The sequence below is a fragment of the Penicillium canariense genome (genome assembly GCF_028826845.1).
Source record: "Penicillium canariense strain IBT 26290 chromosome Unknown utg000002l_segment0_segment0, whole genome shotgun sequence".
Lineage (NCBI taxonomy): Eukaryota > Fungi > Ascomycota > Eurotiomycetes > Eurotiales > Aspergillaceae > Penicillium > Penicillium canariense.
The window spans coordinates 3743571-3758885 of NW_026622729.1; the positions used below are offsets into that span (position 1 = coordinate 3743571).

A 15315-nucleotide genomic window follows, 5' to 3' on the forward strand; every position below is an offset into this window, starting at 1 on the left:
ATTGATGAGCGCAGCTCAAGCTTCAACTGGTGGCATGCTGGCTCAGAGGCGTTGCCACCAGCCTTGATGTTCGGCAACTGATATCCACCCCAGCACAAAGATCCCCCTGCTTTGAACGAATCGAGCTGGGTCCAAAAAAGAAATCGCCATCCTAGCGTGCGGATTCAATAAATGGATCCAGGGGAGTTTGCGGCGACCGCCAATAGGACCTGATTGGGCAAAGTGGAAGGGAGGCTCCACATCTGCTGAAGATCGTTGCCGTTGAAGGTGAACCACCTACAGATCTCAGTAAGCTGTGGTTGAGACTTGGCCAATGAGCCATGGTTACCTTGAAACCGACAACGCTTTTCAAAAAAAATCAAGTTACTTGGGTAGCTGGAGAAGTTCCGGGGGATAAATAGCGGGCCATCGCCTCAATGCTGTTTTGATTCTATAACATACAAAATTGTACATTGCCTCATACAATAGTGCACATTTCCTATCTATTCTAATTAATCCAACAATATGCTGTCTATCATTTCCCTTGCCATGTTCGCCGGTGTTGCTCTGGCCCAGAGCGCTCAAATCGGACTTCCTACTGCCGGTCAGAAGCTCGCCAGCGGCAGCAAGGTGACTGTCCAGGTTCAGCGTCCTGTATGTGATCTTCCTTCTCTTCACAAAAGAAGTGAAAGGAAAAGACAAGAATATTAACATTCGCCTAGAATAGCCTCACCGGATCCACGGAAATGGCTGTTGCCATCGGCATCTCCTCCTGCGCATCTCAGGCTTGCAATCCCGCGGATGAAGTCATGGGCAGCATACTCTATAATGGGCCATTCAAGCCTGTGTACCATGAAACCTCACGGCCGCCCTATCAGAACTTTACTGTCAGCCTTCCTTCCGGCTTTGCTCCTGGTAATGCTCAGATTAATGTTGCGCATGCTACCTTGATCGGGGTAAGTCGGACTGTTGTAACTATGTATTGACTTCCAATAAGCTAACCTTAACATAAGGCTGGACCATTCCCTTTCTTAGAAGCACTGAACCAAACTGTGGTTGTTCTCTAAAAGCATACTACTCAATCGTCGCCGCGATCTTATTCATCAACGCATTTGATCTTGATATAACATTTCTTTATGCTGGACAGATCACATTTGGATTTAGACTTTATCCTGTATCATTTTTTTGATCGGCAATCGAGCTCGCAGAATACACATTCCTTCACTCCATTATCTAGCGGCCCAAATTTCTTGCATCGGCCCTTCCTTCCCGTATATGGGGTCATGGACAGGAACTGGTACCAGTTCACACTTCCGGCGCTTCTTTTCAGTATCCTCGGGTGAATCCAGCGCATACTCCATATCATACGGCTCATCAATTGAATTTTGATCATTCTATGATATTCAGTGAGTAAGATTAGTGTGTGCATAATATCCGCGAGGGACTAACTAGTAAATAGAACCCAAGGATTTCGTATCCGCCCTCGGTATCGGTTACAAAATGTGTAACACCAGCCTAGGCCTCATGAGCGTAAAGCTTGATCTCTCTTCTTTGAGGCTAGCTCACAGGAAACACAAACACATCTCCAGCATGTGCAGTGAACTTGACTCCGACCATATTTCCATCACTATCAGCCTCAGGATCGAGTGGCGACTTCCCAAGGAGATAGGAGCCACTCCCATGCAAGACAGTGTAGGCTTCATGCGTGACTGAGTGGTAATGGGGAGTGGCCGCTAGTCTTTCTGTCGAGATCTTCCAGTGACCTCCCTTCGGCCACTCAGTTGTCTCCACGGCTTCTAGAGCACCCTCGATGGTCATGCTTATTAATGCATTTCTGTATACGATGACAGGAAGCTTTGAGTTAGGAGAATGCCTCGTCGGTGGAACATCCAAGGTCTCTGCAGGTACTCTATTAATGATCGTCATGAGTGTTTTTAGCTCGGAAAGTGTCCAAGTCTCAAAGCACCGAAAAGGAAATATAAGGTATCTGGCGAGGTAAACACAAAAGAATGCATTGCGGGGCTGCTTCGATTAAGTTAAATGAAGGCAAAGAAGCGGGGGTGGCGGGAATCGCTTCTTCGGTCGGGCTATCTCAAAAAGGCACTGTCTGACGTAGAACCTCGCGGGTATGCGGAGATAACCCTTAATCCGCAATTTTCCCGAAAGGCAACCGGGAGGCCTTCCGACAGCCGGTCACTTGACAAATACTAAGACGAAGTGTGAACCACCAGTTAATGTATATACCTGAGGCTCATGACGCCCCACTGTGGAATTGGAACTATATCCACCTGGAAGAGGTGCAGTATTCAAACGTCCGTGACTGCAAAGTACAATTCGCGAATGGATAATTGAAGAGCCGAGTTTCTGGCCTTCCGGAGAGATGGTCCTATCCTTGGCAGAAGAAATACTTCACGAACAATGCAGTGTATCGATACAGTGTTTGGGTTGGGTCCACTGAAACTGGTTCAACGGAGGATCTGGGTCGGAACAGGGTAAAATATCACACGACGCAGATCTAATGCACGACTATCGTTGGAATGAAATCCTAATACCCAAGGACTGGCCTCCCTCATCTGCAATTCACTGTCTTAAGTTCCTTGGATATGAGCCTCCTACTCTGTAAGCATTTCAGACCAAGCTACGACGTGGCTTAAAAAAGAAGCAAATCTTGCGTCTGGCGTGATAAAGCGGAGACATAGCACTCTTCAGTCGCCTGACAAAGTAATAGCAGAGATCAAAAGTGACGTGTCAGCCAGGGCATAGACAGTCTCGTGATTCCCGTGGACGATGATCGACTATCATAACCTCTTCTGGGGCATTTGCTCCACCTTTGTGCATACGAGGGGCTCGGTTCAGCTCCACCACAGGGCACAAGATTTCGAAAGTAATCCATCCCACACCAAGAGACCACCATATATAACAGCAGAGAAATTCCGTAGAGCATGGCATAGTGATTATATCGTGACGCAAGCATTATCCCCCTGGAAAGGATCCATAACCGTTCAACCGTTCAGCCAGCCTTCCATCTTCAGTTGAATTCGAAGCCTCGTCTCCCGTCGCGAGAACAAAAGAGCGTGTCAATGATTGCATGATCTTCAGATATGGAGCAAACAGTGAAGTCTTTGAGAATACTCGTTACTGGGGTGAGTTTACCGTTGTTGCCACTCTCATGGTAAATCCTACTCATTACTGACCAAAATATCAAGGGTGCCGGCTTTTTAGGATCCAATTTGATCGAGTATCTCCTTGCGCAAGGACACGAGGTGGTCGGTATTGATAATTTCGAAAATGTATCGCCGCAAAATTTGGATTACGTCGCAGATCATCCGAGATTTAATTTCGTGAAGTAGATCGTCCATTTTGCACTTTTTGATTTGCGGTTACTAATGACCGATTACTGGCTTTCAGGCATGACATACAGTCTCCTCTGGATTTTGTAGGGGAAATCGACCAGATTTATAACCTGGCATGTCCAGCAAGTCCAATTCAGTATCAAAAGAATCCCGTGTCGACCTTGAGAACATGCTTTATTGGTGTGGACAATCTTTTGAATCTTGCACAGTCCAGAGGCATTCGAATTCTTCACACTAGTACATCCGGTACGTATGGATATTATCGGTGATAGGCTCGATCATCCTGTCGCTAACGGAGTTCTTGTACACCAGAGGTCTACGGCGACCCTCATATTAACCCACAGCCTGAGAGTTATTGGGGAAACGTTAATCCATTCGGTCCCCGATCTTGCTATGATGAAGGAAAGCGAGTGGCAGAGGCACTCTGTTACGCCTACCGAGAGCAGCACGGCATCGATATTCGAATTGCCCGTATATTCAATACGTACGGGCCGCGTATGAGTAGCAGCGATGGTCGAGTAGTTTCGAGTTTCATTGCTGCTGCGTTGGAGGGCAAGGAGTTAGAAATCACTGGCGACGGCACATCCACTCGATCCTTCCAATACGTCACGGACTGTGTCGAGGGACTCGTTGCGCTCATGAACAGCGACTACAATAACGGGCCTATGAACATTGGCAATGATGAAGAGTTTACGATCCAACAGCTTGCTGAAATTGTCGTGGAGCTTGTTGTGGAGATGACGGGGAAGCCCAAGGTCACAATCGTTCATCGTCCTCCAGTTGTAGACGACCCAACAGTGCGACGGCCGCAAATCACGTTAGCACGGGAAACACTTCGTTGGAGGCCAACTGTTCAACTGCGAGAGGGATTGCGCAAGACAATCCAGTGGCACATAGAGCAGGGAGGTATTTCCAGAGCGAAATAAGCGTGTGGGCCCAATCATTGATCAGACATCAAGGGATCAGGGAGTGCTTTCCAAGTGCACATCAAAGGCAATCTCGACCCATTCCAAGCGGAGTTTCTATCGGTACAACGTTTGCCCACTCGGACTTTACGGCCAATCCGATGCAGTTAGTTTTGACTTCAGTCCGGTTTATCTCTAGAATGCGGAGAGCGCACTTGAACACTTATCATGTTGCCTTTAAAGGAATGGCGAAAACCGTCTTATCACCCCGCCCGATTTGCGCGGAACCTTGTGCTGTGTGGGTCCGACAAAGTTTTCCTCTTCGGGTTTAGCTTCTTGACTGATAAGCCGAGTTCGAATGTCCATATTCATCGGCTTCGTGTTGTATTGTTCTATTTTCATTATTCAATGGGGAGAGTTTTAGTTTTTGAGTTTGCAGACTCCTTGAGTATATAATTCGGTCTTCCCTCCTCCCAATCCAAGACCTTGTTCTTACCTAGACTCCAGTCGTCTTGAGTAAAGGCCCAAATTCAAGCCATTTCCCATTCACCTGACTTTTCCGTTCCCCTAACCTGCCATATACCATGGGAGACTACAAGCCAGATGCAGTTATTTCCCCGGTACCGGCAACGATCGGAGATCCGACGCAGAAGGATACTCCTCAAAACCACAGTTCCGTTCTTTATCATCAGCTTCGTCAGAAGCCACTCAACATAGTTGGAGGCCGGGGAAGTTACCTTGTAACCGATTCAGGTCAAGAAATCCTCGATGCGACCTGCGGTGCCGCTGTTGCCTGTCTGGGCTACGGTGACAGCCGTGTGCATGAAGCTATTATGGAGCAGTTGCAGAAAGTGCCTTACTGTTACTCTCTCTACTTCACTAATAGCGCGGCCGAAGAGCTTTCCCAAATTCTGGTGGACTCAACAGGAGGAAAGTTGTCTCGTGCCTTCATTGTGAGCTCAGGTGAATTACAGCAATTCGGTCTTGATTGATCACTATAACTAATGTTCGCCATCACCTACACTAGGAACCGAGGCAGTGGAGGCTTCTCTCAAGATGGCAGTGCAATATTACATGGAGCTCCCTGTTCCACAGCCACAGCGATGTAATTTCATTGCACGCAAGCAGTCATACCACGGCAATACCCTTGGGTCGCTCTCTGTGGGTCACCATGTGGGACGCAGGGCGCTCTATGAGAAGGTCTTGGCGAAGAATGTCCACCACGTGTCGCAGTGTTATCCTTACCGCGAAATGAAAGATGGGGAAACGGTTGAAGCCTACGTTGCCAGACTTGCTCAAGAATTAGAGGATAAGTTTCAGCAGCTGGGTCCAGATACTGTGTGTGCATTCGTAGCAGAGACAATGACTGGCACTGTGAGTATAGTTGCACCTATGATCGAGATGCACTCACTGATCTGGTCGAAATAGACATTGGGATGTGTACCTCCTCTTCCAGGGTACTTGAAAGCCATGAAAGAAGTCTGCGAGAGACACGGCGCCTTATTGATATTAGATGAGGTGATGTGTGGCATCGGTCGATCGGGCACCCTCCATGCATGGGAGCAAGAAGGTGTAGTTCCTGACCTGCAGACCATGGCTAAAGGCCTTGGGGCTGGCTACGCTCCAATTGCCGCCCTTCTCGTGAATCAGCATGTTGTAGACACTTTGACGCGAGGCACGGGGGCTTTCTCTCATAGCCAGACCTATCAGGGTCACCCTGTCTCATGTGCTGCAGCCTGCAGGGTCCAAAAAATTATTCAAGAGGACAACTTGCTCGTCAATGTTCGCGAAATGGGCGAATATCTCGGTCAGCTTCTCCATGAAACATTTGAAGCCAATCCTCACGTTGGGGACATTCGTGGAAGAGGGCTGTTCTGGGCAGTAAGTTATATCTTTCGATAATGTGCGATGACTATTGACAATATTTTAGCTTGAGTTCGTACAAAATAAGGAAACAAAAGAGCCTTACCCTCCATCTGAGGCTATCGCTTGGACAGTTCACAAAACTGGTCTCAAGCCAGAATATTCCATCTCGTTGATGCCCGGAAATGGTGGTATAGATGGTATCAGTGGCGATCATATTTGCCTTGCACCCCCGTATAACAGCACCAGGGCCGAGATCGAGATGATCGTTGACCGCGCCTCTCGGGTTATTCAGGAAGTGCTGGGATGAAGATTATTTGGATTATTTTCCACATTTCTCTAACTATTCTACTTTACGAGTGGTACATAGTCTCATAATGGGAGAAGCTAGATATAAACATTTCCTTTCATTCCATTCACTTGATGGAGAGCTACCGGGGGCCAAAATCCAAAACCGATGGCATAGCCCATGTTCTGAAAACCTGTACCCTGGAGCGTAAATTGGATAGTGCTACTTCAAGCACCGGGAATTGGTTTGCGCAAGCTCGCTCGGTTTGAATTCTCTACTTCGCAGAAAAAACTAGAAATATTCGAAACATAGTCTTTTAGCCGCCCTGACGACCATAGTCGGAAGCCTAGTTTCGCAGGTTTTTACTCGCCCCTGTTGACCGAGTAGATGGATCCAAAGGCAAAACTGAATGAAGCAGACTCGTCGAACGAGAAAGATGGCTTCCAAATTGTTGATGTACGACAGAAGCAGACTGAATTACCAGTTGGGGCGCTGGTATTCAGCCGACACGGGCGACATTACCGCATTTTTTGAATGGAATATTTCCCGGCGGATAGTGCACCGGCGTTCTGAACAGTCTTCGTTCAAGAATGAACTTCGAAGCAAACTCAACCTGGGCTCGGAAAAGTCCTTTCACCGTGAACTCCCTAAGTCTCACTATCCATTCGTGCCATTCGAAAGTAAGAGATTCTCAAAGCTCGGAGCGGATGCGGCACTATATACACTGACATGAAATTTTATGGGGTTTGTATATATATGCGGAGGTGAATTCGACGCAATTTGGCAGATTAAATATACCTTTCGACAAGTATTTATGTCCAGCGGGAGCCTTGCACGGACAGGATTAAAAGAATCAACATGGCAGATAAAGCCGTGGTTAAGTTGATGAACGGGTGCTCGACATGGCTGGTGAAATTTAAACAGTCGCAATGTCTCGATAACGACAGTTGTGCCATGTTCTCTAATGTAACTTCGTGATGGTAATCAGCAATATTGTTTGCTCTATAACTTATAACCGAAGAGCTTCATGCTGATAGGTGACATCATTGGCCATCCTTACCACTTTTTAGATGCGAATAAGCTAAGCAATGGCCCCTCTTCTCTCCGGTACAATGAAGGCAGCAAGGGAGGATTAGGAAAATTGAAATCAGTGTCCTTGCATCTGCTGCCTAGATGTTTCCATCTGCTCATTTGTCGTTGTTGAGGTTCATTCCTCCTCGTCAATCGTATGTCTTTTCATCGTGGCTTTTAGGCAAGACATACATATAGAACCTCTTCATTCATATTAGCGATCGGCATAAAAGATTTCTCTTCTCCTGACTTCATGTATATTTTACAGGAACTGGTCCTCATTACTGTGAGGTCGCTATAAATGAGAACCAGACCTATGGAAGTCTGCTAGGGAAGCCTGCTAGGGAAGTCTGTGGTAATTCAGTGGACCCATTTGACTGTTATTTCTACTATGTGAGAAAAATTAAGGTTCTGCATCGCTGTGTATTGAACAAATTGGAATGTCTGATAGAAACTAGAAAAATTCCTTCATGATTGTACATTCCAGTATTGGGAGGAGGAAAAATGTCATCACATGGGCAGCGGCAGAACTCTGAGTTTCGGCCTTGGATATCCATCCATTTACAGCTCCTCAGAGTATGATTATATGATGATATTTCACATTACTATCATTTTTCTGTGGCGAATAAGCTAAATAGAGGGGAATTCTTCTCTCCCGGAGGTGATGTGCCCAACGAACGCAGAGAAAGATGACCCGGGAGTTTTCCACCAAACTAAAATGGAGAATAGCATTATTCACAACATGAGTAAGTATTGATTACTATTTCATACAGGTCGCCCATAAATTCTTCTCTCCAAGGAGGAAACGCAAGTGCCCTCGTTCGATTGGATAGCTCTGTATCATGTGATCTGATTGTCGTGTTAAGCGGGGCAATATTGGTGACGCTGGTGAGCTAACCTTCTCATGGCAATCATCAGGTGCGTTCGTGGTCATCAGTACAGTGTGACTGGGTAACTACTTTCCAGGGATGCCCCCGGAGGAGCGAAATTCGCGATCGCGGACTGGTTGGTATTCGAACTCACCTGGGCTTATAATTTGCAGATGCTAATTCTATGGGCTACAGGCTGTCTCGAGTGTCGCAAGAAGCATAACAAATGCGACGAGAAGCGGCCTGTCTGTTCCTTTTGTTCACGACGAGATTTTGACTGCCAGTACCCCTCTGGGCTGAAATGGGTGCGTCAACAGCAACCGTTGCTGTCGAGACATCGGGCCCGGCGTAGAAACAATGCTAGCCACAGAGACGGCGGGGGGCTACTTAGCAGGCTCCCATCGCTCTTCGTAAACGATCTCTTTCAATCTGATGAGGACAGGCTTGCATGGGAATATTGTACGTTCTTACTAACCTCAGAGTCTTCTATTAAAGCAAGCTAACGGGGGAACCGTCCTAGATATGAGGCTCGTATCACCAAATGTCCCAGCCCTCGATGGCCCAAATAATCCCTACCGGCAGCTGTCTTTCATCGCTCTATCATCTCCGGTCCTACTTGATACCATTGTGTGCATAGCCACGGAGCACATGCTCAACTTTGGCTTAGGTGATGTGTCGACGGCAGCACAGCACCAGCAGAGAATGCTCAGGACCATTGGCCAGAGCCTCCGGCTGATTGAATCAGGACGTACCTGTGAAACAGGAGTAATTGCAACAACAAACCATTCTGACCACGAGGCACTTTTCGCCGCTGTCATCCTTCAAGGCGTCGTAGTGGCCCAGTCGGCCGATGGAGTTCTAGAACCTCACGTTCGATGTGCCGCATTCCTCATGGAGACTCTACATCATTTTCGCCGCGTGCCACATAATGCACTTGGGCGAATGACAGTGCAACGATTTGCCATGGTCGACGTGATGCTTGCCATCTCCCGGCAACGGCGTCCCTTGTCGCCCAAGGATTTTGTGCTGCATCTGCCAGATGCTGAGCAATGGGACAAGACGGAGCCGTCGTTTCACGAGATGACCGGTTGTCCTCAGCCGCTGATGTGCTTCCTAGTGCGTATCTCGCATCTTGCATGCGATGTGGACGATCGATTGGAATGTTATGCGCCCGTTGGTGATATTCTCAGCCAGGGGTACAGCCTTGAGAACGAGCTCCGTGCATGGGGCTCTCATTATCCTGGGGCTATCCTGGAGGGCTGTGTGCGCGCGCCTCTAGACATCCTTACTGAGTGCTTCTACTGGACTGCGCACCTCCTACTGGCGCGTCGCGTGTTTCGAGATAACACTCGGTCTTCACGGGTGCAACACCTGGCACGCACGTGTTTTGAACTCATGGACCAATTAACTACTGGCTGCGGTCCAGACTCGTCTCTACCACAGCCCTTTTACCTCGCTGCTCGAGAAGCAATCACTTGCGAGGATCGGGCGTGGGTACGGCAGAAGCACGAGTCCATGACCAACTACTATCGTGAACAGCAGCGCAACATGGCAATGCAAATGACGGAAAGGCTTTGGGAGATTGAGGACCAACAGAATAATGGTTTAACAACCGATGCAGATGGACAGATTAAGTCGCTAGACCGAAGGTCTTGTTTGTTCATTTTCTGATCCTGTGTTGTGATGTATCTAAATATAGATATCTCGGGGCTGGCGAAGTAGAACCTACAATGACTTGCTCATGCGGAGGTGACGAGAAGCATGAAGCTTGAAGCTTGAATCGATTTCATGGTAACCTGCACACACGCGTTGTATTCATCTTCAGCCAACAGCAACCCACCTGTACGACTCGTACGAAATGGTGTGTGCACGATGCACGACTCTCGTGGGGATGCCGATGGAGACACGAGCGAAGCCAGCACTAGTCCTAGTTAGGCAGTCGACCAGAAGCAGGGACTTCAATAGGCAAACTGAATCCACTCGTATCGCCTGCTCGGAAATGTGGGTTCGCTGCCCCCAATTGGGATCCTTGCGCCTGTTTGTAGTGGCACCGGTTCTGGCTTCTATCTTCCCTTTCGTCCTCTCGGATTCCTAGCCAGTATCTACCTCCCTAACTTTTACCGATAGCATCAGGCAAGTCAACAAGTCTCGGCAGTCGTCAATCCATTGCCGTTCGAAACATCGGATGCCACGGAAGACGGCGCACGGAGTCAGGAGTGTGACGTGCGCTGCAGGCAGGGAACCCAATCCACCTTGTCCTGACCGGCTCGGTTCGATCGGGCCAATGGGGCACTGCGCAGAAGCGCACGGAACATTTTCCAGACTGGGGTTCAGACTGGCCAGGCCAGTCTAGCAGGTTACCCTGAATTTGCAACCCGGGACTGAGCCTGTGCAACACGGACCGTGTTGGTTTGGAACGACCTGTCATTTGCAACCGCCCAGCCAATCATAACTATTCCTGGGGCGGGTACCTGAATGTTGTTGCGCTCTGTCCGCAGGCTCAGGGCATTGTGGACCAGAGCCTGTCTGTACGCTCATTGGCCTGCACCCACTGAATCAGCCCCTGGAACCGTGGGAGTCCACCAGTGGCGCCCACCGGAGCCGTGGCTTAGATGTTCGCGAATCAGGGGCAGGCGGTTTCCCGAGGGTCCAAGAAAAGCTCTGCACAATGCGCACTGCACTGCTACGGCAGGAATACAATGGGCCCGGAGTGGGGGAAGATGCTGTTTACTGCTACTCCGTGCAGCCAGTACTCCGTACACCTCGTCAGGCAGGCAGGAAACCTGCCATTGCACCTGTCATGAGCAGGGGAGCAAAACCGACGTGTCGACGGTCACGAGCGCCCAGTGTTTCAAATCCCCGCGGATCTCACGTGGAAGTTGCCGTTCGGCGGCACTTGGTGACGATCAGGCGGTTGCTGGTGGTCGCGACAATGTGCATGAGATCGGGAGGGCGGGCCAGGCTATGGAGTAGAATCGGGGGTTTTTTTCTCTGGTTCACGGAGCGCCACGGTGGCTGTCGCACCAGCTGGACGGCGAGTTACCCTTTAGGCGTCCCCTGGATAGTGGTACAGTGGTCGCGACCATTGTGGGACATGTTCCTTTTCTGTGCGATCCGCAGCCCCAAGCACCGAGTCGAGCAAGGAGAGTACATGCGAAACCCCTCTTCTGGCGGAGAGGCTTAGACTCCAATGGGCATGGCTCCGTTCGTCGCAATGCGGATTGGGAGTATGCAGGCCAACGCAGGGGCCAAAACAAAATCAAGTCGGAGACACGCAGGCCGCGTAGCCGGGCTGGGAGCGAGCGACATCCGGGAGATCTGGGTTCGAGGTCGGGTTCATCGCAGCCCTGGAGAGATTAGGGGAGGCCCATAGTCAGGACTAGCCGGGAGCAACTAGTGATGAGGCTAGACATTTGAGGCCCGGGGTGTTTGGACGGTCGGAAGCGATGCGGGCCCCACGAGGTGCCAATAGTAGCAGCAGCTAGAACCGCCGGACAATGTTGCTGGCCAACTGGAGAAGGCGGTTCTGTCGTTGGGCGGGTTCTCCCCATCCTGCGTAGTCAGCATCTCCTGATCCGCTCCTCCTCCACCTGACGGCTCGCGACTCTCTTCCCTTCTCCTTCTGTCTTCGTGTGTGTCTTCATTCCCTTTTTCTCTACCCCCCTCCCCATTCGTTTCTTTTGAACTGCCAGGTTGCTCGTTTCACTCTTTCACGACGACCGTACCGCTCCTTCTGCCCACTCTTTCAATTCCTAGGACGGTTCCCCTCCGAATCACCCCCCGAAGCCGACCGTACCACCTGTTGATCGATTCAACTCGGGTATTGCGATTCCACCATCATCGACCTTTTCCAGTCATCTCGGACTCGATCGATCGATCCAGGGGGTTATTGATTGCCCTTCTATTTGAGCTGCATAGGCCAGCCTTTTTTTATACCTTCCTTTCCCCCGGGACGCCTCTGCGACGCGCCCTGCCCACCCAACCACCCCCGTTTCTGACGAGGACATCATCTAATCGAACGCGATTCGATCCGATCTCCCCCCGCCAGTGCGCTTTCATTCATTTGATCTATCCTCTCGCGCTTGACGCTGCTTCGAGAGAATAGGATTTCGAAGACTATCCTGTCATTTTCTGTACCCGCATCTCTACTTGTCGGCCGGATCGTCACGCATCGACTTCTCTTTTGAAGAAGCGTATCCGCAAAAAAGCATTTCAACTTCCCTTCTCATACACCGCCGGTGCTTCAAAGGTCACATTTCGCCGAAGATGTCGTCTTTGGACACTATTGCAAGCATGTCTTCGTTGACAGAAACAACCGACTCCTCCATGGGCGCAGGCACCGCCACCACGGCTTCGTCTTCGCCTCCCGCCTCCACCCCTTCCCCTTCGACTTCGAGTGCCACGACGGCCCATTCGAGTAGCGCTGCGACACGCCGGCCGCCCCGCAAGAGCACTTTGACGCAGCAGCAGAAGAACAACAAACGCCAACGGGCAACCCAGGATCAACTTGTGACCCTCGAAGTCGAATTCAACAAGAACCCCACGCCGACTGCTGCGACCCGGGAGCGCATCGCTTCGGACATCAACATGACTGAGCGATCTGTACAAATCTGGTTCCAGAATCGGTAAGTTTGAACCCCTCTGGCGTGGTTTGGGGGCGTTAGTGTGAGTGTTTCATTATACTGACTTCGGATAGTCGCGCCAAAATCAAGATGCTCGCCAAGAAGAGCATTGAAACTGGTGAGGGCTGCGATTCTATCCCAGAGTCAATGCGCCACTATCTTGCGATGCAATTCGACCCCAGCAAACCTGGAACCCGTGATCCTTTTGGACGCGCAGCAGGATATGGAGCTCCTGGCATGTACGCGAACGAGGTCAACCCGTCTGGCAAAGTCGGTATGTACACATGAGATTGCAGATTATTTTCATACAAGCTAGTTCGCTGACAAACATAGCAGTCATTTCGCATTTCACCTGCCGCTCTCTGACGATCGGTAGCTGGCGGCGCATCGGTCAGAATGCCATGGATCTTGTGGTTTTTTACTCTCCCGACAAGGCCAGCATGACATATTATATCAACAATGATTCTGCCGGCTACAAGATCGAGTACCCCTTCGCCTATATCAAGAACATCACCCTGGAAAGTGGAGATCCGAATCCTGGGCCAGGCGGCGCCCCGCCCCGACCTGGCGGTCTGGTGGTGGAACTTAACCGTCCTCCGCTATTCTACATGGATTCCTCCAACTCCGGAGGCTTCTACCAGTGTGGCGATTTCACTGAGGAGCAACAAGCAAGCCAGATCATGGTCCACCATTTGGGAGGCCATCCTAAGGTCTTGAGTGTCCAGCTGGCGAAGCTTGTATCCCTGGAATCCTTCCAGAATCGTCTGGCCTACAACAATAACAGCTTTGCTGTACCCGCCGCCCCTGCTGCTATGTCGCCTCCCTTCATCCAACGTCCTGCTTCTCAGCCCAACCACTTTCCTCCTGCTGCCTATATGAACCTCTACCATGACCACAACCACTTGGGCTTTCACACGCAAGCTGTGCGCGGACACAAGCGGCAACGAAGTCGCTCTGTGCCCGCACCGATTGATATCTCGGCGCTGCAGGCACCCATGCCCATGCACTCGTTCCATCATATGCCTCAGAGCCCGGCTCCATTCAACCACAACGAGTCTGGCATTTATGCGCCGGTTCCCCAGTCAGCACATGCTCTCCCTACGGATCTTCGCATCGATACAGAAAGCTATGGCCTTGACTTCCGGACCAACCCCATGTCTGCAACGACTACAGCATCGCCATCTGATTTTGCCAGCCCGTCAATGTTCAGCAGCGCAGCCCAGGGCGAATCTACTCCAGTTGCTAGCATGGCTCCTCAGTTCAACATTCCATTTACTGCAGGACCTGCCGACACCTCGACGGTCGGATCGCATGCGGCGTCGCCCTACTCTGGCGTTAGTCCTGCTGACCCTATGATTGCCAATCACTCCCCTCCTCTGTCCAACATGTCTCACGCCTCGTCAGATATGTATGGTTTCGCGCACGATCAGCAGTCCGGCTTCGTCGAGGATGGGCTTTCGATGAACGAGATGTTCCCCAAGCATAACGTAAATTATGCTGTCTCGCACGACGCTCCTAGCTTCGAGCTACCGATGCATGGCATGTCTGGCCACGCGTCTCCGGCGCTAGGCGACTACTCCCATGGGATGGCCAACCTTGACGAGATCAACTCACATGGCCTGCCCTCTGGGTCCTGAGTGTCTTGATACTCAGGGAGTGATCCTCTTTTCCTTGCTTTTTTTGATGTTTCACGGCCTTGGGAGTGCGTGCGGCGCTTGTGTTGATGGATTATTGATTCCATCTCGGAGGATTCCTTGTTGCCCGGCTCCTGAGCCGTCGCTGTTCCCGCTCGAGGGATGTGCGGGCTCCCGCTGGACAACTTCGTGTCTCGCTGGCGAAGGCCGGGAAAGCAAATCCGATTTGGCTAGTTGCTGTTTCTGTTGATTGCGTGACGTATATCCCTTCTTTGTTGTGTGTTTTTATTAATACCCTTTCGATTCTGGGGCCGGTCCTGAAGCGTTTTGCTGCCTTTGTTATCATTTTGTTTCTGATTTCTTCTCATCCTCTATGGACTTCCCGGATGTTCCGGTTGAATCCTGATTACTTCTTTGATCTTCTTTTTCTTACCCTGACCTGCGATCTGCATTTTCGCCTTTTCGATTTGCTGGTCAGGGGTGCTTTTTTACGTGGTTATGCCAAACAGACCGACATTTGGACGGCGAGTCCTTGCCCCCTGAATATCATTTTCTTTTCTTTTTCTATTAGTCCTGAGTTTTTGGTTTTGATCGAGGGCAATGGATTCAGACGGATACATCATGTCTGAGTCTCACATCTTCCCTCGTGGTCACGATGGCCTTTCTCCTCATCCTTGGATTTGGAACCGACCTTTCCGCGCGCTCTGGTCCTGTTGGCACCTGTTTGGGT

General features: G+C 50.2%; 6 protein-coding genes across 6 annotated transcripts; 5 read left to right on the forward strand and 1 right to left on the reverse strand.

Moving 5' to 3' along the window:
- Positions 1-504: 504 nt before the first annotated feature.
- N7482_004531 (uncharacterized protein) lies at positions 505-1046 on the forward strand (the record flags this gene model as incomplete). The annotated part of the gene is made up of 3 exons (XM_056686656.1): positions 505-633; positions 702-935; positions 993-1046. 3 exons carry the CDS (start codon positions 505-507, stop codon positions 1044-1046), a joined length of 417 nt encoding a protein of 138 aa, XP_056545398.1.
- Positions 1047-1208: 162 nt separating this feature from the next.
- On the reverse strand, positions 1209-1797 carry N7482_004532 (uncharacterized protein; the record flags this gene model as incomplete). The annotated part of the gene is made up of 3 exons (XM_056686657.1): positions 1209-1373; positions 1429-1494; positions 1546-1797. 3 exons carry the CDS (start codon positions 1795-1797, stop codon positions 1209-1211), a joined length of 483 nt encoding a protein of 160 aa, XP_056545399.1.
- A 1283-nt stretch (positions 1798-3080) lies between these two features.
- N7482_004533 (UDP-glucuronic acid decarboxylase family protein) lies at positions 3081-4258 on the forward strand (the record flags this gene model as incomplete). The annotated part of the gene is made up of 4 exons (XM_056686658.1): positions 3081-3122; positions 3186-3325; positions 3388-3578; positions 3645-4258. 4 exons carry the CDS (start codon positions 3081-3083, stop codon positions 4256-4258), a joined length of 987 nt encoding a protein of 328 aa, XP_056545400.1.
- A 563-nt stretch (positions 4259-4821) lies between these two features.
- N7482_004534 (uncharacterized protein) lies at positions 4822-6410 on the forward strand (the record flags this gene model as incomplete). The annotated part of the gene is made up of 4 exons (XM_056686659.1): positions 4822-5200; positions 5265-5611; positions 5666-6118; positions 6168-6410. 4 exons carry the CDS (start codon positions 4822-4824, stop codon positions 6408-6410), a joined length of 1422 nt encoding a protein of 473 aa, XP_056545401.1.
- A 1768-nt stretch (positions 6411-8178) lies between these two features.
- On the forward strand, positions 8179-10000 carry N7482_004535 (Zn(II)2Cys6 transcription factor; the record flags this gene model as incomplete). The annotated part of the gene is made up of 4 exons (XM_056686660.1): positions 8179-8206; positions 8427-8465; positions 8525-8788; positions 8850-10000. 4 exons carry the CDS (start codon positions 8179-8181, stop codon positions 9998-10000), a joined length of 1482 nt encoding a protein of 493 aa, XP_056545402.1.
- A 2595-nt stretch (positions 10001-12595) lies between these two features.
- On the forward strand, positions 12596-14588 carry N7482_004536 (homeobox domain-containing protein; the record flags this gene model as incomplete). Its single annotated transcript, XM_056686661.1, has 3 exons — positions 12596-12954; positions 13026-13225; positions 13288-14588. The coding sequence occupies 3 exons, from the start codon at positions 12596-12598 to the stop codon at positions 14586-14588; spliced, it is 1860 nt and encodes a 619-aa protein (XP_056545403.1).
- Between the last annotated feature and the right edge of the window lie 727 nt (positions 14589-15315).